Raw genomic sequence first — 26,753 nt, 5'->3', positions numbered from 1 at the left:
TAATTGATTTATTTGGCTTGTTTAGAGAAAAAAAAAAAAAAAGAAAATCAACTTTAGCAACACGGGTCTGTTTTGCAGATACATGACAGTCAACATAAAAGTATAAAAATCTGAAAGGAAAGCAGAGACAACACCTCATACCGACGAAACAGCCAAAGGCGCTTTAAACTATTATTTGGTGAAAAGTCCTCTTTGCTGTTCAAAGACATTTTTTTTAAACTTGAAATTGAATGTGAAACCGTTCAGGGAAGGCAGCAGAAGTACTTTATCACATGGTAATTCAGTTATTTAGTGAGGAAACCATTTTCATTTTCACACTCATCTCCTCCCAGCTTTCCGTGTGTGCTCCACCTAGAATACCAAGTTATCCCAATGGCAGCGATAACTGTTACCAAGCACATGCATTCCTTTAATGAGACCCACGTGAGCCTTTTCAGGACCCTAATACAGAAATATATCTGCCTGAAAGCCCTTTTCTTCAATTGACCATATCTTGAGAGCCATAAATTGCTTTCAGATCGTGTGTGTGTGCTTCTGAGAGCCGGAGCGAGATGTCTTTTTCTTGCCCAGATTCCTGCTGCCATTCAATATAAAAGTGTCTGTGTTTTGTGGCCATTTTCTTTGTAAATTTTTCAAACATTTTGCCACAAAAACAACCTCTCAGAGGGTGAGAAAGCTCTAAAGAATTTGTGTGAAATGAAAACGTCTGAGTGACAGAGTGTTTTGTGTTGAAGCTGGGTTTTCCCCGACTTACCGAGTTGGTTCCCAGGACCTGTAGGTCCGGTTCTCTGGACTCCAGCAGCTTGGCTACCATGTGCAGGAAACTCTCCACAAAGGGTTTGATGCTCTGAGAGTGACAAGCCATCAGCAGCTGGTCCAGAGCCTCCATCGCTATCACCACATACCTGCAGACAGGTGGCGGGGGTTAAAGTTCCTCATCAAGGCTCCATTTTCAAATGAAACACAACCAGAGCACATCATCCAGGTCAAAAAGTCTGCGATGGACACAAGGCCTTTGCACACAAAGTCAGGGCATTTTAATCCTTCATAACTTGCACAGAAAGCTGGAAAACAGAGTCTGGTGTATTTATTCATCTGCACATTGCAGATATTTGCAGTAGGAGGCCGATTTCAGCCATGAAGCAGTGAGAAATTTTGGGGTCCTCGTCCTCGGTGCCTTCCAGCCCTTCAGCCTGGGAGTTGGGGGCATTGCTCTAAGTTGTCTTAAAGAGCATGTTGGTATTCAGGGTGCTGTCCTGCTGAGGTTTACTTCTTATCTAAAAGACAGGATTTCCTCTGTTAACACAGGGAATTTATCCCCAACAGCCCCAGTCACTAGTGGAGTTCCTCAAGGATCTATATTGGGACCAATCTTATTCCCATCTTCCCTAAGGCTACATTTCCAGCAAACATAATATTTTTTTGTTTGTTGCGTTTTCTGAAATATTTCAGCGCAATCTGGAGTTGAGCTACATAATATTGCTCAAAGTTGTTTTAAAGAGCAGCTTGGCATTCAGGGTGCTGTCCTGCTGACGTTTACCTCTTATCTAAAAGACAGGATTTCCTCTGTAAACACAGGGAATTTATCCCCAACATCCCCAGTCACTAGTGGAGTTCCTCAAGGATCTATATTGGGACCAATCTTATTCCCAACTTCCCTTAGGCTACATTTCCAGCAAACATAATATCTAATTTAATTGCTACGCAGATGATAAACACATCTACCTGCCCTTAAACTGGAGGACTCCACTTCGATCCAAAAAATGTCTTCAGGAGGTGAAACGCAGCATCGCTAACAACCGTCTTCAGTTGAATCTTACAAACTCAGAGGTGGAAATCCATTCTTTCCTGTTATGATCTGAAGACATTTGTTACGGCTTTAATCACCTGAAGGATGGATTATTGTAGCTGCTCGTACCTGCGCATCAGCCGGTCTCTTTCAGCCCATCTGCAGCTTCTAACAGGCACCAGAAAAAGGTGAAACAAACCCTCTACATTGGCATCACTCCACTAGCTCCGGATTAAACATAAGTGTTTTTTGTATGTTTTTAAACGGCTTTTACTTTAACTCCTCTGATAAGCCGCCTTCAGCTGCTGCCCGGTCAGGCTTAGTGAGTAAAGGAGATGGTGTCTTTGCTGAAGACTTCTTTGTTCTCCTTTAACTGCATTTAACTTGTTGTTTTATTTATGTCCTGTTTGGCACTTTGATCAACTGTGGTTGCTTTTGATGTGTTTTTTAAATAAATTCGAATAGATTTAAGGTAGGTAGGAATAAGTGGAGGGACGGGTTGTGCCAAAGTGTGACTTCACTGTGTACTATAGGGCAGATTTACTGATACTCAATGAATTAGCTGCAGCAAGAATCGACTTCTTTGAGTTTGCTCCATCTGGAAGGTAAAGGCTGCCAACAGCTTTGGGGTTTGAGTGAAATAAACTCCGACATGTGAACGCGTCACTCTGTTAGAAGCAGAATGAATGAGGTAAAGCCAAACGGATCTGTAGCGGCTAAAGATGGAAGGGGTGGGGTCAGCTTTGGGGAATAAAAATCACAGCCAACTAAACGGTTTCCGACATTATAACGACTCCATTGATCTGGTGACATTCAGAAGGGCTGTTTGTATCTTTCAGCTCATTTTGATTACTTTACAAATGGAAATTAACAAAGAATAATGTCAATCGACACCATATTATTGGTTGTTAAGGAGACAAAGACTGAAAAGTCGATAGAATCTACAGTAACGACATTCTGGAGGATTCTCCATCCAGCAGGTTACCTGGTTAAAGGTGAGGGTGTCAGGATTGGGTATAAAAGGAGCTTCCACCAAAGGTGGAGTCTTTCCAAACAGGGATGGGTCGTGGCTCACCACTTTGGGCCAAATTCCATCAGAGAACCATAAATAAGCTAAAAAAGATGCATTTTTCTCGATGATAGATTGTAAAGAACTTTGGTCTTTCAGCATCTAGAGAGCAGAATGTTGTGAAAAGATTCAGGGAGTCTGGGGAAACCTCAGTGTGGAAAGGCCAAGGACAGAAAGCCCTGCTGGATGAGCTGGGAGCCCTCAGGCAGCACTGCATGAGAAACCGTCATCACGCCACCATGATCCATACAGCCACATGGGCTCAGGAGGAGCTGGGAGAACCATTTCCACTCAACACAGTCCACGAAATGTGAGCTGAAGCTGTACCACACCAGGAGGAAGCCATATATCAGCTCTGTGCAGGAACACGGCCCAGTTCTCTGGACACCAGCTCGTCTCAGATGGACAGAAAAACAGTGGACACGTAGCCTGGCTGACGCGTCCACATCTCGATGAGATGGTGGTCTGGGAACTAGGTGTGCATTTTCTCGTATTTGAGGCGTGGTTTACGAATGCCTAGAGCCGTTTATTGGGCGCTACGAATGTCTATCAAATGGCGTCTGGTTCTTCCCATGCTGCTTTGCGCGCGATTCATAGCCAATTGTATCACTTATACCAGATGACGTATGTAGAGCGACAGAAATTCGACGAGGAAGAAGAAGAAAAAAAAGGTAAAATAAAAGTAAACTTGGGTTCTAAGCTACTTAAAACACTTTCTAAGGCTGCATCGAACGGTAACGTTGTGTCCGCTGCCATGTTGGATTAACACTCTACAAGCTTCGGTGTCGCGCATAAACGACAATGTAGCACAAAGTACCCGTCTGAAGGGAACAATTCTCGATATTCAAGAGCTCATCTTCAAAGAATCCATAAAACGTTTTAAAAAGTGATGAGGGAATTGGGTCTAAAAGGCAGGTGGTTGGTTTTACTTGGGAGAAAACTCTACCAAGCATCTCCGCATCAACCAGGGCAAAACTGTCCAGCGTTTCCTCAGGTAAAAACAAGCTTTCTAATGTATTAAAAACAGTATTTGGCAATAGATCATTGATCTTATAAAATCCATTTTATTTTATGGACGTGGTCTGCAAAGTCTTCACAGAGGGAGTCTGAAGGAGAGTTTTGACATTGTTAAAAATCAGGGTTGATTAAAAGATCAATAGTATTAAAAAAAAAATAATAATAATAATAAAAACGAGGTGTGCGTCCGTTGGGCATGCGCTGGACGACGTAGTCACGCAGTTCTGCCCACACGCACGATACCCTCTGCGTACGTACGAGCACATAATAACCCCAATGTGGAGAGGTTTTTTTAAACTTTCTAGGGGGCGCCACTGAGCCATTTTGCTCCGCCCACACAGGATACCCTTTACATACGTACGAGGTCGTCAGGGTGGACGTGTTTGCCAAGTTTCATGACCTTACGATGATGATAAGGCTTTGAAATCACAAACGCCATCACACGATTTTCACCGCCTGGCCACGCCCACACCGTTCAGAGTTTGGAAAAGTTTTTCAATTAATTTTTCCTACCGTGTCTTAAAAGTAACCTGGCCAAGTTTGAAGATTTTAGCATTAAATATGTAGGAGGAGTTCGATAAAATGCGAGGTGTGGAAAAAAAAAAGAAGACGTTTACAACCACCAGCAGGTGGCGCTAAAGGTGGATGTCACTATTTTATATGTGCGCGTTCAGGCTGGGTCCAGCATTCACCGTATGGAGTTTGGGACAGATTGGATCATGTATGTGGGCGTTATAAGCGACTTAATTTTTTGTGGCGAGTAAGTAACCGTAAACATAAAAGTGTTGCCGTGCTTTAAGCTTCTTGAGCTCATGTCGTTTTATGTCACAGAATCTGTAAATTGAGAGGTTATTCTGGGTTAATACGAGCAGTTCGTGCTGCTTTACTGAAGAAAAACGATTACTGGTGTAAAACGCCGAAGCCGAAGGGAGAAACCACTCACCCGTAGCGGTGTCGCACCACGTCTCTGCTCAGCCTCTCGGCCAGGTAGGCGCCGATCCTGTCCAGCTTCTCTGGGGCCGACACGGCGTAGAAGGTCAGCTTCTCCATGTCGGATTTACTGAGGCCATCCTGCGGAAAACACACACAGTCCAAACTGATCTGATGAGGCTTTAAAGATTAGGAGCTTTCACGGCAAAGTTCAACCAAAAATCAAAACAAAGCAAAAAGGGATCTTTAACGCATTTGTGAAACCAGAGAGCGCTGGTTTTAACGAGTAGTTCCAACCTCTGTTATTTAACTCTGAGTCACTGTAACAGACAATAAAAAGGGAAGTAAGAGGCTTTACAAGGATTTCAGCCTCATTAAAATACAGCAAACAGATGTTCACACAGCTGGACCTGCATAAATATTCATTTAACCTCTGATTTTATGAGCTTCTTTACGAGTGTTTACACTCCGATTACTCAATAAATCCGTTCAATAATCAAAAGAAATACCTAATTAATCTAAACAATCATTTGTTACGGCCCCATAATGGATGCCATGCTCTTCAACTATTAACCTTGTAGCACCCACAGTTGCAGATATGCAACAAGCTTTTTATTTATTCACATTATATTTTTATTTACATTATTTGATTTTTTAAATTTACATACATTATTTACATTCATGTGTAATATTTTTTTACATTACATTATGTGCCGACAGTTGTCACAGCATCGTTTTCTTGGGTCAGTGAATTACACTCTGCTTTGCGGTGCTCTGTTCCAGTTCGTTCTGGTCTCGTTTGGTGCGGTCTGCTTTGTCCACCTTTCACAGCGGTAACTGGTGAACTTTCACTAAACCTTTTTTAGCCAAACGATCTGCAGAGAATGACTTGGTTTTGTCAACAAAATTAATCAGCAGTGTTTCCCATACATTTAGGAAACTATGGCGGCCCGCCATAGTTTCCGAATCCCAATCATTTGAAACACGGCGATTTTTTTTTTTTTTTGAAACACAGCGATTTCCTCGAAAACCAACCAATATGACTATACAACAGGTGAATTAGTAATTAAACATGTCCTAAAGTGTGCAATGTCAGAGTTTTGAAGTTTAGTGGCAAAAAAGGTTTATGTGTTATTAGTCGCTGTCGGGGCGATTGACACACGTTATAGATCAGTGGGTGCGCGTGCATAAAGATCAGCTGTAATCATCGTGATTTCGTTGACAAACATATTTTTTTGACCTATTTATATTCTGAGAAATAATGTGAAATTTGAGCAATGACGAGTACACTAGTATGTTGTCCGGTATGTTGCTTAAAAAAATAGTAAGCTCAATAGTTTCTGTTTAAAATAAGGTGTTTCATCCGTCCCGCATGTGTGGTTCAACCGTCCCGACTAGGCGGAGCGGGGTGAAGTTGGTTTTATATTCACATTCGCCTATTTTCCGGCTTTGTAATTGTAATAGCGTCACGGAAACCGCACCAATTAGCGTCAGGATGGTATTAATATTTACAGAAAACTAAGACTAAGTAATCGCGCCGAATATACTTCTAAGTGAACTACGGCAGCCGGAGCGCTTAAGGACCGTTGCAAAAGTGCAACGCCTTTTTTTGTTCTCACTGGATATTCAACCAATGAACACCAAACCACTTCTGATGGGTTTGTGAACTCACTATAAAGCTTTCACAGCCTTTTAGTTTCCAGAAAAATCATTTTAGGTAGAACATTTACTCAGTGTGCATAGTTAATTCCATTTTAGACTTTTATTTTGTAATAGCTCTCTTGTTTTTAAAGATATCAACACCAAACCACTTCTGATGTGTTCCTGAACTCATTGTGTGCTTCCCATACCCTTTGTTATCAAGGAAAACCTTTTCAAGTTTCTCAAAAAGGCATAACTACTCACTGTATATGATCCATTCATATTTATCATGAAGTTTAGTTTTAACCTGTAAATATTTTCTATTACAATTGTTATCATTGGGTTTTAATGACAAGATGAGGTTTCCTCATAAGCCCACAAGGGTTTCTGACATCTCCAGCACACATTCCTTTTTTTTTTTTTTTAATTTGTTGGGTTTTATTGTGTATTTTTTTATATATTTGAATGAATGTGTGCAAATCAATCAAATAAAATAAAATCTGCAGTCGCACAAATTTACGGCGCGTGAATTTACACCCCCCCCCCATAGTTTCCAAAAATTCTGTGGGAAACACTGATCAGGAAAGCCCACAAATATGCTACATTGCCTAAAATGATCAAAAATATTGGTTTATTCCCACCCAAAAAGATGCAAGAAGAGCCAAAATGATTTTTTTTCGATGATTATTCATATGCTTGGGTGCTACAAGGTTAAAGAAGATCAGCTTGTGTGGCTGGAGCTCTTCCTGAGAGATCACGATAGTGTTAAAAAACTCTTTCAGTTCCCGTTTAAACCGTAAAATGTTCCTTAAAGTTAAACTGAAGACATCAGGTTTGTTTGTTTCCATTAAACCCGACAGTGATGTTAAATGAACTGTGAACGTGTTTGATTTGGCTCCTCTGCTGCAGGAGAAAATGACTGAACACAACAACTCGCCGGGCCTGAAACGTAATTACGAATCATTCAAACACAGCTCAGACCCTCAGAAATACACTGAAATAAACTGAAGTTTGCTCCATTTCCTCCTCAGAGAAACAGATAAAACTCCCTTCCCTTTGCTGCAGAAGGTGACTTTTGATTCATGGAATGTTTTTCTTGGTAACAGGAAGGTCAAACTGAACGCTCTTTATGATAAAAGAGAACAGGTGTAAATAAATATTCCTGCCAGGACTCATCTGAGAGGTGGGGGGGAGCTAATCTGAGACTGTCCCCTGGGAGCTTTTCATTTAGCATGATGGTCTCAACCTTTCCAGCGTTCCCTTTGTTCCCTTTAGGCAGTCACATCGACCTCCGAGAAGAGTTCAAGGGTCAAGAATGGAGAAAATTAAGCTTTTTAAATCGACCGTAGAGGAATCAAACGAGTGAAAATAATGTTATCTGCATATCGAAGCCATGACGGATTTATTCAGTCGCTTCACTTCTGCGTTTTCACTGCACGGGTCTCCTCATCATCTCGACGCCGCCATCACAAGCGGCCACCAAACGTAGTGATTCACCGCCAGAGGTGGGTAGTAACGAGTTACATTTACTTGAGTAAGTTTTTTAAATAATTATACTTCTAGGAGTAGTTTTAAATCTCTATACTTTTTACTTTTCCTTGAGTAGATGTGTGCAGCAGAAGCTGTCCTCTTACTCCGCTACATTAGGCTACAATGAGCTGGTTACTTTTCTTCTTACCTCTTTGGTATTCTACGCCTCATTATTTTTATCCCCCCGCGTACGCCTCATTTTAATGTTTTATTCTGACAGAGAGAGAGACTTCCGCCAAAGGCTCTACCACCTGACTGTGTTCCACCAATCAGACGCAGCCGTGCAGTCTGGTCACGTGACCGTACTCGATCTCAGCGGCGGGACGGGTTAGCTTTAGCATTAGCAGTCGTAGCAAACAAACAAAGAAACGGATGAAAAATGTCAGAACCAACGGTGGGAAATGAAGACGCAGACGAGGCCTCATACTGAAAGCATGTTTACCTTACAAAGAGTGAGAAACAGCAGCTACATTATGTGTCTTCTGTGGCAACCAAAACAAACGCACATTTCAGCAGAAACTCAACATCTAACTTGAGGAAACATGTAGCGGTAAGTTTCCTAAACTCGTTTTTCCCCCATGGATAGGTGAATGTTTCTTTTTTAGGTTACATATGGGTTACATATGTTTTAAACATTTCCTAAGTCTCTTTTATTTTTTATTGAAGTACTCGAATTTACCTGGATTATTTTAATTTAAGCTATTTTGTAATTAATGAATTAATTTTCTCAATTCTAATTTGCCTAAAGATGATTATTTAGTATTTTTGTCTGTCTGATTGAATGCTTGTGTTAACAAATAAATCAGACGTTACTCAGAACTTGAGTAGTTTTTTCACCAAGCACTTTTTTAATTATTTGGATGAATAATTTTTACTTGAGTCATATTATTCTGAAGTAACAGTGCTTTTCCTCGAGTATAATTTTTGGCTGCTCCACCCACCTCCGTACGTGATTGAATCTTCACGCAGCAAAAACAGTTTCAGAGTTTTACTAAAAAACCTTCCAGCAGGAGTTGGGCGACCACTTCCCAGACTGATGAAAACATTGATCAGACAGAAGAGACGTATTTAACAGGTGATCAGAAGCCAGATGTACGTTCAGTTCAGACCAGATTAATGAAAGCAACGACAGATCAGCATTCAGCAGCCGTGTCGGAGGCTCTCACGTCGGATGCAGCCAATTAAAAACTCGTTTCTTCGCCGATGATTTGGCTCTCTGCTAGCATCTGTTAGCATCCAGAGTTGGCAGGTTAAAAAGTGCTAAACACCAACCCTTCATCTCTGTTAAAACGCTGCATGCTCCACATTGATGGCACAGGCCATGTCAGGATTTACAGATCACACATCAGCTCTGCATCATTTCTGCTTCACTGAGGGTATTTAAGGCTTGCCGGCACTCACTTTGGGGTCCTCGGGGAAGATGTTATCCACCAGGCGTTTGTACCTGGGCCTCAGCGGCCCACAGCAGCCGCAGACTCCTGTAAGAACAGCAAAGATGGCACAGTTAGCAAAGGTTACCCTGACCTCCTGATAGGCCGGCGCTGGGACCGAACATCTTCATTTACAATAAATAAAGAAGCCCAGACACCAGAGATGGAGCCGAGTAATCCGACAGTAAGCAGGAGGAACACATCGGTTTTCCTCCTCTGACCCGACTCACTCTGCATTCAGGACCCGGCCGCGGTGGGTCGTCTCCTATTGACCGACGGGAATTTGTATTACCAGCCGCAGCCCGCGAGTCAATAAGAAGTGTCGAGTCATCAGAGTCACAACTCGTGAGGGAGTCAGATTCCTCTCTCACTGTGGTCACTGACTTCTGAGGGAGAAATAAATCGCCTTTTTGCTTTGTTAAATCCAGCAGCACTTAGAGTTATGCTGGTGAAAACCATGCGACCCTGAAAGCTGAAAACGTCAACAGTGAGCCTGACACAAAGAGGAGCTCGGCTCAACAGACGCTTCGATTTAATGCATGCGGACCCGAGTGCGCATCCCGAATACAAGAACTAGGGCTGGGCAACGATTAAAGTTTTTAATCTAATTAATCACATGATTTCCCTGATTAATCATGATTAATCGCATTTGTACGCAAAATCCAAAAATGAATCCAAAAGTAGTGTATAGCTTTTAGCATTTAGCTTTATTTTAAATGTGCTGCCATATGAATGAAAGTGCCATAACATTTGTTGTGCAAACACACTTTTAACATCAGCATCTTTCTGTAGTTTTTATGTAGAAGCCTCGCTCCACTGTCTGTTTCCTTGAATGACTTGCTGCTATCAGTTGTGTGTTTTGCCTTTAAGTGATATTTTAGACTGGAACTACTACGCTGAGAAGACAATTCAACTTGGCAGTGTTTACAGATGACTTTGGTTCTGTCGACTCCGCCGTCTGGAAGAACTTTAAAATGAAAATGGCCGAGTAAAAGTTCCGTACCCTTCTCCATGTTTGGTGGATCCGCCGATTACTTTCTTTTCCGGTTCCACAGCAGACAGCAGCAGACTTTTACAGAATAAAAGCCTGTGAGCAGCAGACTTTTACAAAATAAAAGCCTGTGAGCAGCAGACTTTTACAAAATAAAAGCCTGTGAGCAACAGACTTTTACAATAATAAAATAAATAAAAAAAACCTGCGTTAATGCGCGATAAAATATTTATCGGCGTTAAATAATTAACAAGTTAACGCGATAATAACGAGTTAACTCGCCCAGCCCTAACAAAAACAGGAGCGAGTCACCACTTTTCTGATGCTACACGGGACCTTTTACTCCAATCTGCCAAAACATATCTTCACTGAACAAGGTAAAGAGGCGACTTTAGGGGGCAGAATCAGTTCAAATCACTAAGAAAATGACTCATCGGCCATTTCTGAAGCCCCCGTTGTTCAGTTTAAATCAGTTTCTGAGAGCTTCATGTCTTTCTTCGGCTCAGTTTTACAATTTGTGCCGAGTCAAACACAAAGTATTCAGAGAATTCACAAAGAACACAGAAGAAAAGAGCCGCCCACCTACAGTTTAATCCCATCCAACTGGTTTGTTGTTCAAGTAGGAATAATTAGATCATGGAAACCCATCGGCTACATTTACATGGAGGGATAAAGACTTTAGCAGAAGTAAGAGACCAATGAAACATTACTTCCCCTTCACCACTCCAATGTTTAGCCCCATCCAAAGTCTTCATCATGCAAATATTCCCTAAGACGCGGAGCTTTTTCCATCATCTGAACGCGTCACATATCTTTAAAATGCACGATTACCGACTCTGAATACGATCTCACGTGGGTTCAAATACTCCGACAGTGTTGTTTACACTTCTTTGGTTACATTTTAATGCACTGAAACTGCTGTACGGAGCGTTAAATCAGCCATTTTCCCACGAGAACGCAGCCCTGACATGTTCCAGAGGAGCTGCAGCAGTCAGCCAGCGAAAGGGTAAGAAGTCCGGGAGATAAAGTAGTCCCGAGAGGTCCATCGCCCAACGATATGGACACAGAAACAGCGAGCGGGGAGCCTCATCTGCCCCTCTGCAGCATTTCAAACAGACTTCTCACGCCACGTCCTTTGGGACGCCGCTCCGGAGTACTTCCTGTTGGAGAACGCGCCTTCTGTGGGGAATCTCCTTGTAGTGAAGGCGGTCCATTCAGAATCTTATCCTACCGGGACAAAAACAAAAGGCCAGCTTCCAGATATCCCTCCACCGTGCACCTGCGTAACCTGCAGATATCCTCCAACATGCTCGGGGCGCAGACTGCTGAATGTTCCTTCCTGATCGATGACCGTCGGCACAGCCGGCCTTCTGTAAAATGTCAGTGTTTTTGAGTCTGAAAGAGCAGCTGCTCAAAGGTCACGGCAGCAATCAGCTCTTCTGAGAGACGATCGATGTGGGAAGCTGTTCGGCTTCAGAGACCCAACAAAAACACTTCGGGAAGGAGGCCGGATCATGACTGCGACGACGTACCCAGGCTCCGCCCTCGCAGTGACGCAACACCTTCGGCTCTGCTACACTTACTCAGGCAAACTGCTCATTCAGGTGGATTCGAGTTCCCGAAAAAAATGGGAACTCCACCCACTTTGTCGGGAAGCAATCAACTTTGAGCAGCGCCAACGGCCCAGGGTAGAGGCGTGTTCAAGGTAGTGACGTGGTTGAACTGCCACTCAACCCATGGATTGTACACGGAAGCGCTTCATTCAATATCAACATGGAGCAGCGTCAAGCTTTTGACACTGCTGTAGATGCTGTAATGAAAGTGTTCGACGGGAGATTCTCGTTAAAAATCGAGCAAAGAACAGCCCTTGAATCATTTCTTGACAGGAAAGACGTTTTCGCCTTGCTCCCTACTGGCTTTGGTAAGAGTTTAATCTACCAGTTAGCCCCGCTGGTAGCTAAATCATACGTCAGAGGAAAGAGTGGTGTAATTGGCTTAAGCTTAGGCACAGCCTTTTCTGGCCACAACCAGTAGCAAGCCGAGGGAGGCGGGTTGACCAGGCCATTTCGAATCGTATTCGTTATGGTCTTGGTCAGACCAGAATCTCGAAGAGATTTGAAAGTCTATGTTAATCAGGCTAGCGACGACGGGGGCTTCTGCTCACTTTGTTTTTCCTTCTTTAATGACTCAACGAGCTGAATGTTGAATGAATGATGGATAATGATGCTAATGATGCTAATGATGCTAATGATGCTAATCCCAGGTGCATTTTCCTTTTTGGAGTGTTTAAAACTGGATGGAAACGGATACCCTAACCCTTTAAACTAGTGGTGCTCCGATCGATCGGCTGCCGATCATGATCAGCCGATAATGCCCAAAAATAGCCTGATCGGCGATGGGAAAAATATGCCGATCAAAAAACCGATCACGTGACGTAAATTACAAGCGACCACTTTCTAATGTGGTACGTGACGTGTGTACAGAAGCGAACAGGCAAAACCTCTACAGTGCATCTCCACAACATGACCTCTCCTGTCTGGAATTTCTCCAAAGTGTGTCAGAAAGATGTGAAACTTACTGCGGTCACGCCATCTGCGCTTCGGAGAGGCACGCTCACGCTAGCTACACTTGAAAATCGAGTGCCCGTTCACATCGCGTCGTACGGTAAAGCGTGTGAACGGATTTATGGTGCATTCAAGTGCACCCCGTAAACTCAGAAATCTATATCGAAGTTGATTTTTCATTTGTTGGACTACATACACCTGTCATTACTTGGTTGTTTTTTTTACTACATTCTTTTTAATGATTAAAACAAAATGATAGAACAAAATTATTGAAGCATATTCAGAATCAAACTCATTTCTGCATAGTCAGATTTGAAAACTTCATTTAAAACCAAATCAAAATGTTCTCTGCCGACTCCACCAGATTCTTGTTCTACATGTCCCCAGCTACCTCTGGCGGTTTAATTTCTATAAATGGTGCACTCTCTGCTAGATGAAAGGCATGGAAATGTCCGATTCCTTCCGTGATCGGCAATCGGGCAAATCATGATTTTGGTGATCGGTCCAAAAAAATGCTGGTCGGAGCATCACTAGTTTAAACTCACCTGTGGAAACACGGGAAACTATCCAGAAATCATCTTAAATAGGAATCTCATTCTGGAGCCAAAAAGCCGATTAAACAAGCGAACCTCAGAGTGAGAACGAGCCCTCCGCTTCACCAACAACGAGGTGTTTGTAACAGTCCGGAAACGTGACTTCACAGATTTATTCAGTCTGAATGCAAAGTGGTGATAATGCTGAACTGTTAACTTTCCAATTCCTTCACGCCTGTTAATTAATCTCCAGAGTCTGCAAAGAAACCAGGTTTATAATAAACACTGACGGAGGAATAATGAAAATATACCTGAACTGTTAAACTTCTCTAAACTCCTTCAGCTCGGATGTTTGACGCTCCCCTGCATCGTCACATCTGTTGCCCTGAAAAGCTTCAGGTAGGCGGGAGGCTTAATTTCCCACGAGCCCCCTCTCAGACAGTTAAAGGAGCTCCCAGACAACGCCCCCCCGCTACATTAAGACCTCTCAGAGTCACCTTCACGCAACCAGAGTTTATTTTTCTCCTGCGAGCAGCTGAGATTAATCATCTGCATCTCACCTCGTATCAACCTTTCAGCGTTTGTATTCGCTCATTATGGAAGCTGGGGGGGGGGGGGGGGGGGGTCGTCTTACTGCTCATAATTAAACGGTTAAATAACAACAAAAAAATGCTCCTGAATTTAACTCTTCCAGTCAAAGCGATGTAATGGTAGTCGTGGAAACGGCTCGATGGTTAAAAACGGGCAGCGAGCTAAAATATCCCGTTGGCGCCATTTGCATTTTCAGACGTTTGATTTTCATCTTTGGTTATTCGTAGTTCATTTCGACTTTATTTGGCAAGTTTAGCTGAAGAAATGTTTCAGGCCGGCAGAGCCTTCAGTTATCAGGCTCCTCTCTGTGGAACCAGCTGCCAGTTTGGGAGGCAGAGCCTTCAGTTATCAGGCCCCTCTATGTGGAACCAGCTGCCAGTTTGGGAGGCAGAGTCTTCAGTTATCAGGCCCCTCTCTGTGGAACCAGCTGCCAGTTTGGCAGGCAGAGCCTTCAGTTATCAGGCCCCTCTCTGTGGAACCAGCTGCCAGTTTGGGAGGCAGAGTCTTCAGTTATCAGGCCCCTCTATGTGGAACCAGCTGCCAGTTTGGGAGGCAGAGTCTTCAGTTATCAGGCCCCTCTCTGTGGAACCAGCTGCCAGTTTGGCAGGCAGAGCCTTCAGTTATCAGGCCCCTCTCTGTGGAACCAGCTGCCAGTTTGGGAGGCAGAGTCTTCAGTTATCAGGCCCCTCTATGTGGAACCAGCTGCCAGTTTGGGAGGCAGAGCCTTCAGTTATCAGGCTCCTCTATGTGGAACCAGCTGCCAGTTTGGGAGGCAGAGTCTTCAGTTATCAGGCCCCTCTCTGTGGAACAGCTGCCAGTTTGGGAGGCAGAGCCTTCAGTTATCAGGCCCCTCTCTGTGGAACCAGCTGCCAGTTTGGGAGGCAGAGTCTTCAGTTATCAGGCCCCTCTCTGTGGAACCAGCTGCCAGTTTGGGAGGCAGAGCCTTCAGTTATCAGGCTCCTCTCTGTGGAACCAGCTGCCAGTTTGGGAGGCAGAGCCTTCAGTTATCAGGCCCCTCTCTGTGGAACCAGCTGCCAGTTTGGGAGGCAGAGCCTTCAGTTATCAGGCCCCTCTCTGTGGAACCAGCTGCCAGTTTGGCAGGCAGAGCCTTCAGTTATCAGGCCCCTCTCTGTGGAACCAGCTGCCAGTTTAAGAGGCAGAGCCTTCAGTTATCAGGCCCCTCTCTGTGGAACCAGCTGCCAGTTTAAGAGGCAGAGCCTTCAGTTATCAGGCCCCTCTCTGTGGAACCAGCTGCCAGTTTAAGAGGCAGAGCCTTCAGTTATCAGGCCCCTCTCTGTGGAATAAGCTGCCAGTAAATGTCCGGGAAGCAGACACCCTTTCCACTTTTAAGACCAGGCTTAAAACTTTCCTTTCTGATAAAGCTTATAGTTAGGGATGGCTCACGGAACACGCACATAAAAAAAGACCACAAACACAAATTTTGATATTAACGTAAGAGCCGCATGAAACCAGACAAAGAGCCGCGGGTTGGCCACCCCTGATTTAGAAAAACAGGGAGTCCATGTTGGAAGGGAGTTTATCACCCGATTATTCATTGCTCTGAGAATCAGTCCAGATTCACTTTATTAGCTTCTGCTTCCTCCAGAGAAACGGACGGGCTCTGGAGGTTGAACTTTTCAGAGCTCAGTTCCTTCATTACTGCAGTTTCCTACAGTGCAGAGCTCCTTATTTACAGCCTTCACACTTGAGAAGGCGACTGAATGCAAACACACATGCTGGCTTCTTGCAGAGCCGCAGCATGTGTGCGTGCAGACGTTGTAGATGAGGTGAAAGCACCTGAGAGGCGGCTCCGGGGACAGCAGACGGACGGGCCGGCGGGCGGAGGTGGTGCGACAGCTCGCTATTTTCATCCTCATTATTCTGCCTCCGACTCCACAGCCACTCGGGGGGGAAAGACACGAGCTTAGCACGATGCCCTGAAGTCATGCGCTACCACCAAGAACATTACAAACTCTCAGGTAACCAAATGACTTCAGCCGAAGGAAACATCTGGTGATATTTCAGGCGTTTAACGAAGCCCGGAGGCAGAGCCCAGCAGCAGCGAAGCCGTCCTGCTAACGAGCAGTTGTGTCAAAGCCTCCATGTTGTTATTCCTCAGGTTAGGAGCTCTACTGTTATCATAAAAGGATTAAAAAAAAAAAACAACAACCATGAACACACTCTGGGTTTATTTAGATTCACGTGGCATTTATCAGAGGTCAGAGCCGTGGTCGTTTAGAGAAGCCCGGGGGCTCGGTCGGATTGGGCGGGGAATGGTTTGGCTCATCGCTGATTATTTGGCTGCTACCGCTAACAGCTAGCAAATGTTTTTTTCTTTTCTCTCGCTGTATTATTGCGAGTCGTTGTCATCAAACAAAAAAAAGTTTTCTAGTCAAGTTATTTAAGAACTACAGAGGCCCCAAGGGGACACGGAGGGAAAAAATAATGATAATTACCACGGCGTTCATGGGGCTGTGTTCGAAACCACATACTAATCGATCATACAGTATGCAGAGCGTTTACCCACAATGCAGTTCGCTCCTGCCCGAGCCGAAATCAGCCGGCCTGAAGCTGATTTCCCTTAAGCTCTAAACTCTGTAAACTAGCAACATTTGAAACATTTTCAGGTGAGAAAGTAGTCGTTTAGATCCCCAACGTGTTGAAAACCTGACAAAATACCGGCTGTTTACAATTTTGTTCCCACGAATTCGGCGCTACTAAAGCTAGCCGCATTGAGCAACGCATTTCCGGTTATTTTCACAAAAATAAAATACCCGTTGCCTTTTATCATAGGGAAAGCCATTACCATACAATTGGTGCTTTTGTTTTGAAAACAGGAAGTGAACCTACCCTCGTTGTAGCTAGCTTGAAGCTGCCGTTTTGACAGGAAATGACGATCGGCGACGTCACGTTACGTTGCATCTTGGGTAGTTTGAGTATGAGTAGTGACCTCATGATGCATACCCAACATTTCAGAGAATCTAGTATGCATCCGGGAACTTCTCGCTTACTTAAACTCGCTTACTAACTCAAAAAGTTAGTAGGAGTAGTAGGAGAAGTATGTGGTTTCGAACACAGCCACAGACGTTTGCGAGATCTTTCTTGCTCAGTTTCGCGAGATCATATGAAATATCGCGATACTTTGTTCGCGGGATCTGGCAAAAGTTGTTTTTTTTCACCCATCATTTTTCCCCCCCGTGTCCCCTATGATCTATTATATTTGTTTGTTCGGAACATCGCAGTTTCGTCTTCCTCAACTTCCTGGAACCTGCTCAGCCCTGAGACCCAGAAACCAAAACAAACACCACAGCAAAGCACAATCGTGACCATTTCCAAAGGTTTGTGTCCATATTCAGACTGAGAATCCTGTTTTTGCAGCAGTGACACGATGTCCCGTCTGGGAGATATTTTACTGAGAATCACTTAAGAAAGAGGAGGATAGTTCCAACAAGCTAACCGCACAATTCACCAGACGACTGAGTCTCATGTTGATATAAAATGCTTAATAGTTTAATTCTACTCTAAAAATGTGGAACCAGTGGCATGTTAGCCTTTTCATATGGAGACAGAAATACTACTTTGAAGTAGTTTAAAGTACAGTTAGACATCTTTTCCACTCGGTTAATTTTCATCCGATTGAAAAGTTAATGTTTTAAATTGTTCTCTAAACTAAATTAGCTAAAGTGGAAAAAACATCAAACGCAGATTAATCCACCGAGCAGCTTTTAAAGCAATGATTAAAATAAATAAATCAATAAAAACACTCTTTGTTTGTTTGTTTGTTCCAGAGACGGAATTAACGGCATCACATTAAAATCCATTGGCGGCTTCAGTAGTGCGATAGAAACGATGCATCAGTGTAAGTGTCCAGCTGTGAATCTGCAGAGAAGGCAGCTCAATCACAGAGAACGGCAGCCTGAGATCCAGATGTGTGTGTGTGTGGGCTGATAAATTACACAGGAAGACAACAAACTCAGCGAGGCCTTTACAGGAGATCAGATCTATCGTCCCGCTGAGACATAAGTCAAAGGCAGGACGAAATGAACACAAACGGAAGCGTTTACATGACCGCCTGCTAACACGGGTACAGAGATATCCATCACTAATACACCTGACCGCTGAAGCATCAACATGTTTGACGCAAGTCTGATTTTCTGTAGTTGTAGGAAAAAGTCAGACCTCACAATCGCTTGGCCCCATTTTCTTTCCCTTCGTATCACTGCCTGCTGTGCAGACCGAGCAGTAAACACCGTTACGGTGCGTTCACACCGGACGCGGTGCGAATATTCGCACACGCCGTCGTGTCTGGGTCAGTGACATCATCCGGAGGTGCATTCAGCTCGGAGTATTTCACCGCCTTCTCCAGGAGTTGCGTCTGGATGACGGCCGCTTCCAGCGGTATTTCAGGCTCACCAGGACCCAGTTTGATGACCTGCTCGGGAGGATCGGTGCCGTGATCTCTCGGCAGGACACCAACTACAGGCGCTCCATTTCAGCTGCGGAGCGCCTGTCCATCTGTCTCCACGTCACTGTCGTCCAGAATCTATACGCCGATAGGCTGTCGTGAAGCGAATATTTCGCCAAAGTTGGATTTTTTTAACTCGCGCGAATTCGCATCTTTCGAGCCGCCAGCTCGAATCCGCGTCTTCGCGTCTTTGCATTGACTTTTTTATGGTGTGAACGCACCGTAACAGACACGGCAGGCGGCAGCAGGCAGTGATACGAAGGGAGAGAAAATAGGGCCAAGAGATTGTGAGCTCTGACGTTTTCCTGGAGAACGATTTTGTGATGCAAATGTATTACTCTTTTGAACGCATATTGTTTTGAGAAGCAAAACGCTTTATTTTTTAAACCCCAGCCAACTAGCCGGACTACCTTTATCAACACCAAAACGAGGCTGGAACTCTGCTCACAGGACGCAGCAGGGGGTAAGAAGATGTTCAGAAATGATGTTGCTGATATGGGATGTCATACAGCTTCATGTAAAAAGAGGAGAACTATCCCTTTAATAAAAGTATCTGTGTTTGACCAACCGTTATTATTTCATTTTCATGAGAAATGAAACACAGGTGGGCGATTAGATAGATTTGATTGAACAAAGCGTTTCTTTTTCTATAATCAGACGATAATAATTCGACTCCCGGTGCATTTATCTGGCCGTAGTCTTAAATTCCGACCTACCAGAGTTCAGCAGGCCTCGTCTGTTTGACGCTCGGTTGTAGTTGAAGGCTCCGTCGGCCTCAGTTCGAGGCACCTGCCTGTACCTCCTCACGATCCCCCTTCTCACGTTTACACAGAAAGACGGCATGACCGGAGCACGCTTCAACTCCAGAGTCGAAATAAGGCACGACCGGTTGGTCTCAAAGTGAAACCGGCACAGCTGAGCCCGAGTTACAGTCCACCATCATGAACAACATCCCTGCTGCGCCTTTCCACAGATTCTCCCTGCCTCCGGTTCAACATCACAGTCTGCGATGGACAACGAGTTCAGCCAATGAGCACCGCGGCGTCCGTCATCACCTGGGATTACCCCACTTTCTGACAGCGAAGACGAGACGCCGGTTGGTCTAATGTGGGCCCGGCTCGGGTTACCTGCCTCTGTGCTCACAGGAAAATGTGACCCAACACAGAGAGGAAGCCTGGAAACACATGAGCCCTCAGAGGCGTTACTTATTCACAGTACAGCCAGGTTTTCATACAAAGGGGATGCAAATTTTAACCAAATGAAGCGGACGAGCAGGTTTCACAATATTTCACCGACTTAAAAGTCTGGCAGCTCTGAGTTGTATCCCTCAGGATAAAAAATAAACTTTATTTTGTTTAATTTCTTCAAACAAAGTGCTCCAAACAGCACATTTAACTCTTTTTGATACCCGATCATGTGTTGATGAGGTCAGACATCAGCCAGGAACAGAACAAACTCGTCATTTAAGTCGAGAAAATGACTCTGACCGTGTTCAACGTGGCTCCTCTTGCTACTGACACTTTGTTTCTGGTGCTTTATCAGGCCGGACCGCTGAAACATCAACATGTTTGACGTATTAGTCTGATTTTCTGTTGCTAAATACATGCTCCAACACGTTTTTCTGAAACGCTTGACGACACAGAATCGGCTGCAAACCGAGCAGAGCTGGTTTATATGTAACTAATGCACAGCAGGTATTCCAGGTATTGGCTCAATTTAGAGCTGGATGTGCTGAATTTAAGGCACAATTCCAATCAAAGTCATTCCAGCCTTTAAAATGAAAGGATATTCAGGTTGGCCTCAGCCAACAGCAGAGTTTGGGGTCAACTTATGTTCATCTTTGGTTTTTAAACTGCTGGTAAGATTCAAGGTAAACACAAGAAACTTGTGCTAAAGAAAAATGGACCAGACTCCTATTACTGCCTATATAGATAAGAAGTTTATCTGGAATCACAGTGACGTAATAAACTAATTTATCCTCTTTCAATGCAAAGTTTTCGATACCCGCTTAATCCAACTGTTGGATCGCGGGGGGGGCTGGAGCGTATACAAGCTGTAATTTGGGTAAACAAACCCTGAACACTTGGTTTGTGGTGCTTTATCAGGCGATTCTGCGACAGCAACCATCTCGGATTATAAACTATGTTCATTGTGCTGAACTCGTTGACTCGCCGGCAGCAAACAGGGCAGTTGTCCAGGCGTTGCCCTCCTCTCTGCATTTACTCACAACGTGGAACCGGTTTGGTTTTTTTGTCAGACCTGGAAAAAAACCATTGCACAGTTGGCTCAAAGCTTATTTCAGCATCTCGGACACCCAAGCCCAGGTGGAAAAATGTCACTCGCTGCCCGATCCAAAAAGCAGCCCCCGAAGCTACAAAGCAGGTGACAAGAGTGGAATTATTTCCAATGCGTCCGTATGACAAGAAGGGGACCCGAAGCCGGGCGACTGTACACATGAAAAGACCGCTGGAGAGCTGGAAAAGTTCAGAAAAGTAGGTTTTCAGAAGTGTTCAAATAAAGTTTGATTCCATTTGATTTCCTTTTTGTAACGAGCTTAGATGTTTGGTTGCACTTTAAACTCAAAGTGAAATTATGTTAAATGTATAGATCCCAGAAGGGAAAGTCACTCTGACTCATTTAGTTTTGTTTTAAAGAAGGAAAGAAATCGATTGAAAATCAAAAATCAGAGTTTGGGGGCGTAAAGAAATCGGGAGATTTTGCTTTTAGGCCAGAGTTAGCACCATTTAAAGTCAACACCAAAGCCAGATACTATGGACTCCGCCCAGAGAGTTTGCCTTTGGACCAATGCCGCCACCAGCTCCTATGCTACGGACAGCCATTTAAATCCGGATTAAACAAATAAACACTTCACTACCGATTCAAATGATTCATTTGTTTCCCAGCCCTTTGACTTTCATCTCCAATAAAAAGGGACTAAAGGGACGTAGTTATCGAAGCGAAAGCACCTTTGGTGAGTCAGAATGTTTGAGTAATAAGTTAAATAAACACGCCGACCTTTTAACAGTGTTATCATAAAAGCCTTTAATGAAACATCTCGACTCATAAAAGCATTTACACTTAATTCCAGACTTATTTCTGTATCGGATATCGAATGAAATGGCCTCCCATACTGCACCTCAGAGAATGGTTGGTAATTACGGCCTAAAGAGCCTCGTAGGCCATATTAACCAAATCTACGAGCCGTAATGACCATTTAAAAAGCTGCTATCCTGTGAAACAGCCTGATATACAACCTGGAGGATCCTCCAGATCCAATCAGTCCAGGCCGAACAGGGAAGTGATGAGATTCTTTCCCTTTTTCCCCCCAGATACCCGAGAAGTAACTCTAAACTTGAAACTACTTTAATCTCTTCTCCGGTTGGAAGCAAAACAAACACATCCCCGTCACATTACATCTCACCTCCAGCGGCGGCGGTGGCTTTAATCTGCACCTAAAACCACCCGAGGAACACAATTTCCCAGATTAAAGGCGGCCCTCGGCCCTGCTGATTAATTCCCCGGCCTTTGACAAGAACATGAAAGTCATAACAGCGTTGCGCGTCCACACTGTTCGTCAGCGGCCTGACATCATCCTTCCCCGCTGCGCAGGTTTTTCAGGTTGACCGTTGACCCGCCTTTGAGTGATTTGATGCCACGTCGTCCTTGGAGATGAGAAACAACGACAAACCAGAGAGAAGTTTGATTGACTGAGCGGGAGAGGCCGAAGGAGAGCGATTCCCCGTCGAGAGAATCGTCTCAATGAAAGACTACCAGCGGCAGAAGCTTTAATCAATCATCGGGACGGTTTTATACGACGTCAGGGGTGAGTCCAGATCAGAGCCGAGGTGCTGAGAGAGGCGACGCTCAGGCCTTCGGAAACCATGGCAACCACGCCATAAAGTCTTCATTACCCGCAATAAACCTTGATGGTATCAGGATGCTTCCTCATGCCCGAATAAATCCACAAAAGCATTTTATTCATGTCCTCTAAAGAGTCAGAAACACTTCTATCCTCCTCACGGTTGCACTTCTGTAACATTTCCATCACACGTTGTTCCAGAAGTGGCCACGAGCGAACCTAAGCTGTGCTGCCATGTTGTTTTTAGAGAGAAGAGGCTTTCTTCTGCAGCCCTTCCACACAAGCCGTACCTGTTCAGTCTGTTTCCATCTGTGCTGTCATGACCTTTAACCTTTAACATGCTGACTGAGGCCTGCAGAGTCTGAGATGTAGCTCTTTGGGTTTCTGACCTTGGGGTGACCTTTAACCTTTAACATGCTGACTGAGGCCTGCAGAGTCTGAGATGTAGCTCTTGGGTTTCTGACCTTGGAGTGACCTTTAACCTTTAACATGCTGACTGAGGCCTGCAGAGTCTGAGATGTAGCTCTTTGGGTTTCTGACCTTGGAGTGACCTTTAACCTTTAACATGCTGACTGAAGCCTGCAGAGTCTGAGATGTAGCTCTTTGGGTTTCTGACCTTGGGGTGACCTTTAACCTTTAACATGCTAACGAGGCCTGCAGAGTCTGAGATGTAGCTCTTCGGTTTCTGACCTTGGGGTGACCTTTAACCTTTAACATGCTGACTGAGGCCTGCAGAGTCTGAGATGTAGCTCTTTGGGTTTCTGACCTTGGGGTGACCTTTAACCTTTAACATGCTGACTGAGGCCTGCAGAGTCTGAGATGTAGCTCTTTTTAAATTAATTTCATATATTAATTTGACTCTTTTGGTAACTGAAAGCAGTTTTAACATAAATGTACAAAAAAGTTGAAACTATGAAGCTGTTTTTCACAGATGCAGCTAAAGAAATGGGAACAAATGATGTGTCTCTGTGACAGGCTGCTGGGAACAAAGTGCCTAAAGATCCAGTTTAAAACGGCTTCTTTGCTAAGTTGGACACAACACTGGTTCATCCCTTGAGTCAGGAGCCTTTTTTCTGCTTTTTTTTCTGAAGACAGCCTTCCAAAACAAAGCAGAAACCTCTTTTATTTACATATTTCACTTTTTTCTTCTCCTTTGTTTGACACTTTGGGCCTAAAGTTCAATCTTGGTCTGCAAACACTAACCTGACGTGACCTTTTGTTCAAGTCAACAAGTCTTCCAGCCTCATTTAAATCCTCAGAGAAATATAAACACCTTATACACCTTCAGACAAACACGCCTTCTTTCACCTTCCCTGTGGCACCGCCTCATAAACATTTAAGCAGCGAGTACAGAACGCTCCGCAGTTCCTGATAAATGTGTTGTGTTCCAACAAAGTTACGATCCAATCCAACCACAGGCAGCAGATTTAAAGCCTCATTTAAATATGCATGCAGGGCAGACAAAGGGAAGGAAATGGCACCTGGCTTCACGTTTCCTCGACAGAGGAGGAAGAGGGAACTCGAGTCATCTGGAAACGCGCAGGTGAGAAAGTACGTGTAAAAAAACATTTAAAATCTTTGCATTTTTCATGAAATATGGTTTTTCTGCCTCACTAAAAAGGTCAAAGTGCAACCAGAGCATGTTGCTGTTTTTCAAGGTTTTCAAGAGTCTAACGAGGACCAACAGCGGCGTTACAAAAGCCTGCAGCGACACCGAGGCTGTGGTAGAAACCGCCTACTGCATAGTGATCGATCAGACAGTATGCAGAGCGTTTACCCACAATGCATTTCGCTCCTGCCTGAGCCGAAATCAGCCGGCCTGAAGCTGATTTCTCTTAAGCTCTAAACTCTGTAAACTTTAGCAACATTTGAAACATTTTCAGGTGAGAAAGTAGTCGTTTAGATCCCCAACGTGTTGAAAACCTGACAAAATACCGGCTGTTTACAATTTTGTTCCCACGAATTCGGCGCTACTAAAGCTAGCCGCAGTGAGTAACGCACTTCCGGTTATTTTCACAAAATAAAATACCCGTTGCCTTTTATCATAGGGAAAGCCATTACCATACAACTGGTGCTTTTGTTTTGAAAACAGGAAGTGAACCTACCATCGTTGTAGCTAGCTTGAAACTGCCGTTTTGACAGGAAATGACGATCGGCGACGTCACATGACGTTGCATCTTGGGTAGTTTGAGTATGATGCATACCCAACATTTCGGAGAATCTAGTATGCATCCGGGAACTTCTCGCTTACACAAACTGGCATACTAACTCAAAAAGTTAGTAGGAGTAGTAGGAGAAGTATGCGGTTTCGAACACAGGGCATGAAATGAAGCTACATTTCATCAAGTCTGACCCCTAGTGGCTGGTTGAAAAATGACTCGACAGGAGTCGGGGTGAATTACAGCATGAAACACTTCAGGATGGGTTTATAATCAATGATGAGTAACAAGGTCAAGGTCAAGGTCAAGTTTATTTATAGAGCACCTTAAACAACCTAGGTTCACCAAAATATTTTACATAAATAAATAACAATAAAATCCAAAAGATACATTTAACAAAGACAATTTCAGCAAAAGATAAATGCAACCGACATCTTTCGTCTCACCCAGGCCCGAAAGCCTGGGAGAAAAGGTGAGTTTTAAGAGAGGATTTAAAAATGTCAAGAGTTTCTGACGACTGGATATGCAGCGGTTAACCTTTCCGAAACGATAATTTTCCTTTAAGAATAATCGTGTTTGTCAGCATTTACAAACCAAACTCCCCGGAGAGGCAGAGTGAGTCTTTATGGGTGTTTATGCGAGAATATGCCTCATAATTGGAGCATTCCGACACCGTTGAAGCTTGACAGCGAGACGACCCGAAGAAATAATGAGAAATCATTTATAATGCCTAGTTTCCATGGTTGTAGACAGTACAGGAGCCAAAACAAGAGATAACAAGGAGCCCAGACAGCAGTCTGAGCCAATCAGGATGGGAATGCAACCAATGACCAGTAAATACACGTTTTTTTTCCATTTCCTAAAGAATATAGTGTGTTGTAGGAATCAGCAGAGCATATCATAATCAACCTTCCAGTATTTCACTGCTGCAACTGTTTTTACCATGAGACAACAAATGCACAGATTAGTATAATTAGACAGAAACAGGGCTGCAGCAAACCGTTATTTAGATAATCGAGTATTTTATAGATCATGCCGTTGCATAATTGAATCATCTGATAAGAAAAACTTTTGCTGTAAAAACTATTTAAAAGAGGAAAAAAACAGGTGTATTAACACGAATCACTGGGTTGGTTTATTTTTCAGAAAATTTAGGTGTTGAACTGCATGTAAGAAGAAGTTTGACTGCCATATTAAGATGGGTTTTTATTGTTTTTAGAAAAACGGGGTAGTTCTGGTGACATTTTAACAGACATTAGCCACAATTTGTCCAACACAAACACAAGTTGTTTTTTGGGAAAAAATACAGGGAAAAAATTAAAAAGTGGCCACACCACCCAGCCCGAGCCTCAACTTCCTTCTATTCTTCTGCTAGCGTCTTTCTGCTCTCTGCTAGCTTCCTTCTGTTTTCTGCTAGCTTCCTTCTGCTCTCTGCTAACTGCTAGCTTCCTTCTGTTCTTCTGCTAGCTTCCTTCTGTTCTTCTGCTAGCTTCCTTCTGCTCTCTGCTAACTGCTAGCTTCCTTCTGTTCTTCTGCTAGCTTCCTTCTGCTCTCTGTTAGCTTCCTTCTGCTCTCTGTTAGCTTCCTTCTGCTCTGTTAGCTTCCTTCTGCTCTATGCTAGCTTCCTTCTGTTCTCTGCTAGCTTCCTTCTGTTCTCTGCTAACGTCCTTCTGTTCTCTGCTAACTTCCTTCTGCTATCTGCTAGCTTCCTTCTGTTCTCCTCTAGCTTCTTTCTCAGCTAACAAGCCGACTGACTTCCATTAAAATGCTAATGTGAAAGGTTCCCTCGTGTTTGTTCCGCTCAGTTGACTCGATATGTAAACCGGCTGCTTTCTGCCAAGATGCCGTGGCATTGACGTTGTGCTATCGTGCGAAGCTAACTCGCTTTTCCCAATGGACACACTGTAAAGTATTTTCTCTTTTGTTTACTTTGAAATGTTCCCAAACATCTGAGAGCACATCCAGTGATCTTCAGGCTTTTAGAAACGCACCAAAACTGTAGCTCCCGTCTCACCAACCAGCTGCTTCATCAGTCTGCCACCGAGAGGTAAGCTAATGCCACAAGGCTCCAAGAATGACTCCAAGAGCCGAGCCGGGAGATCCATCAAAAACCGCGGTGAGGGGGACGACTGCAGAGCCGAAGCCATCTATCTCTGAGCAAATTACAGGCACCACGAGGGAGAAA

General features: G+C 44.0%; 1 protein-coding gene across 4 annotated transcripts in view; it reads right to left on the bottom strand.

Moving 5' to 3' along the window:
• The window catches only part of efr3a (EFR3 homolog A (S. cerevisiae)), a 158,354-nt gene that overhangs the window by 90,713 nt on the left and 40,888 nt on the right, over window positions 1–26,753 (bottom strand). For all 4 annotated transcript variants that reach the window (XM_075482695.1, XM_075482696.1, XM_075482693.1 and 1 more), the window contains 3 exons: window positions 9,378–9,454; window positions 4,819–4,946; window positions 755–905 (listed from right to left, as the gene is read on the bottom strand). In XM_075482695.1, the coding sequence (XP_075338810.1) occupies window positions 755–905; window positions 4,819–4,946; window positions 9,378–9,454 (356 nt within the window). The remainder of the gene's footprint in view (window positions 1–754; window positions 906–4,818; window positions 4,947–9,377; window positions 9,455–26,753) is intronic.

This window comes from Odontesthes bonariensis, chromosome 14 (genome assembly GCF_027942865.1).
Source record: "Odontesthes bonariensis isolate fOdoBon6 chromosome 14, fOdoBon6.hap1, whole genome shotgun sequence".
NCBI lineage: Eukaryota > Metazoa > Chordata > Actinopteri > Atheriniformes > Atherinopsidae > Odontesthes > Odontesthes bonariensis.
This window is presented reverse-complemented; position numbering and strand designations above follow the sequence as displayed.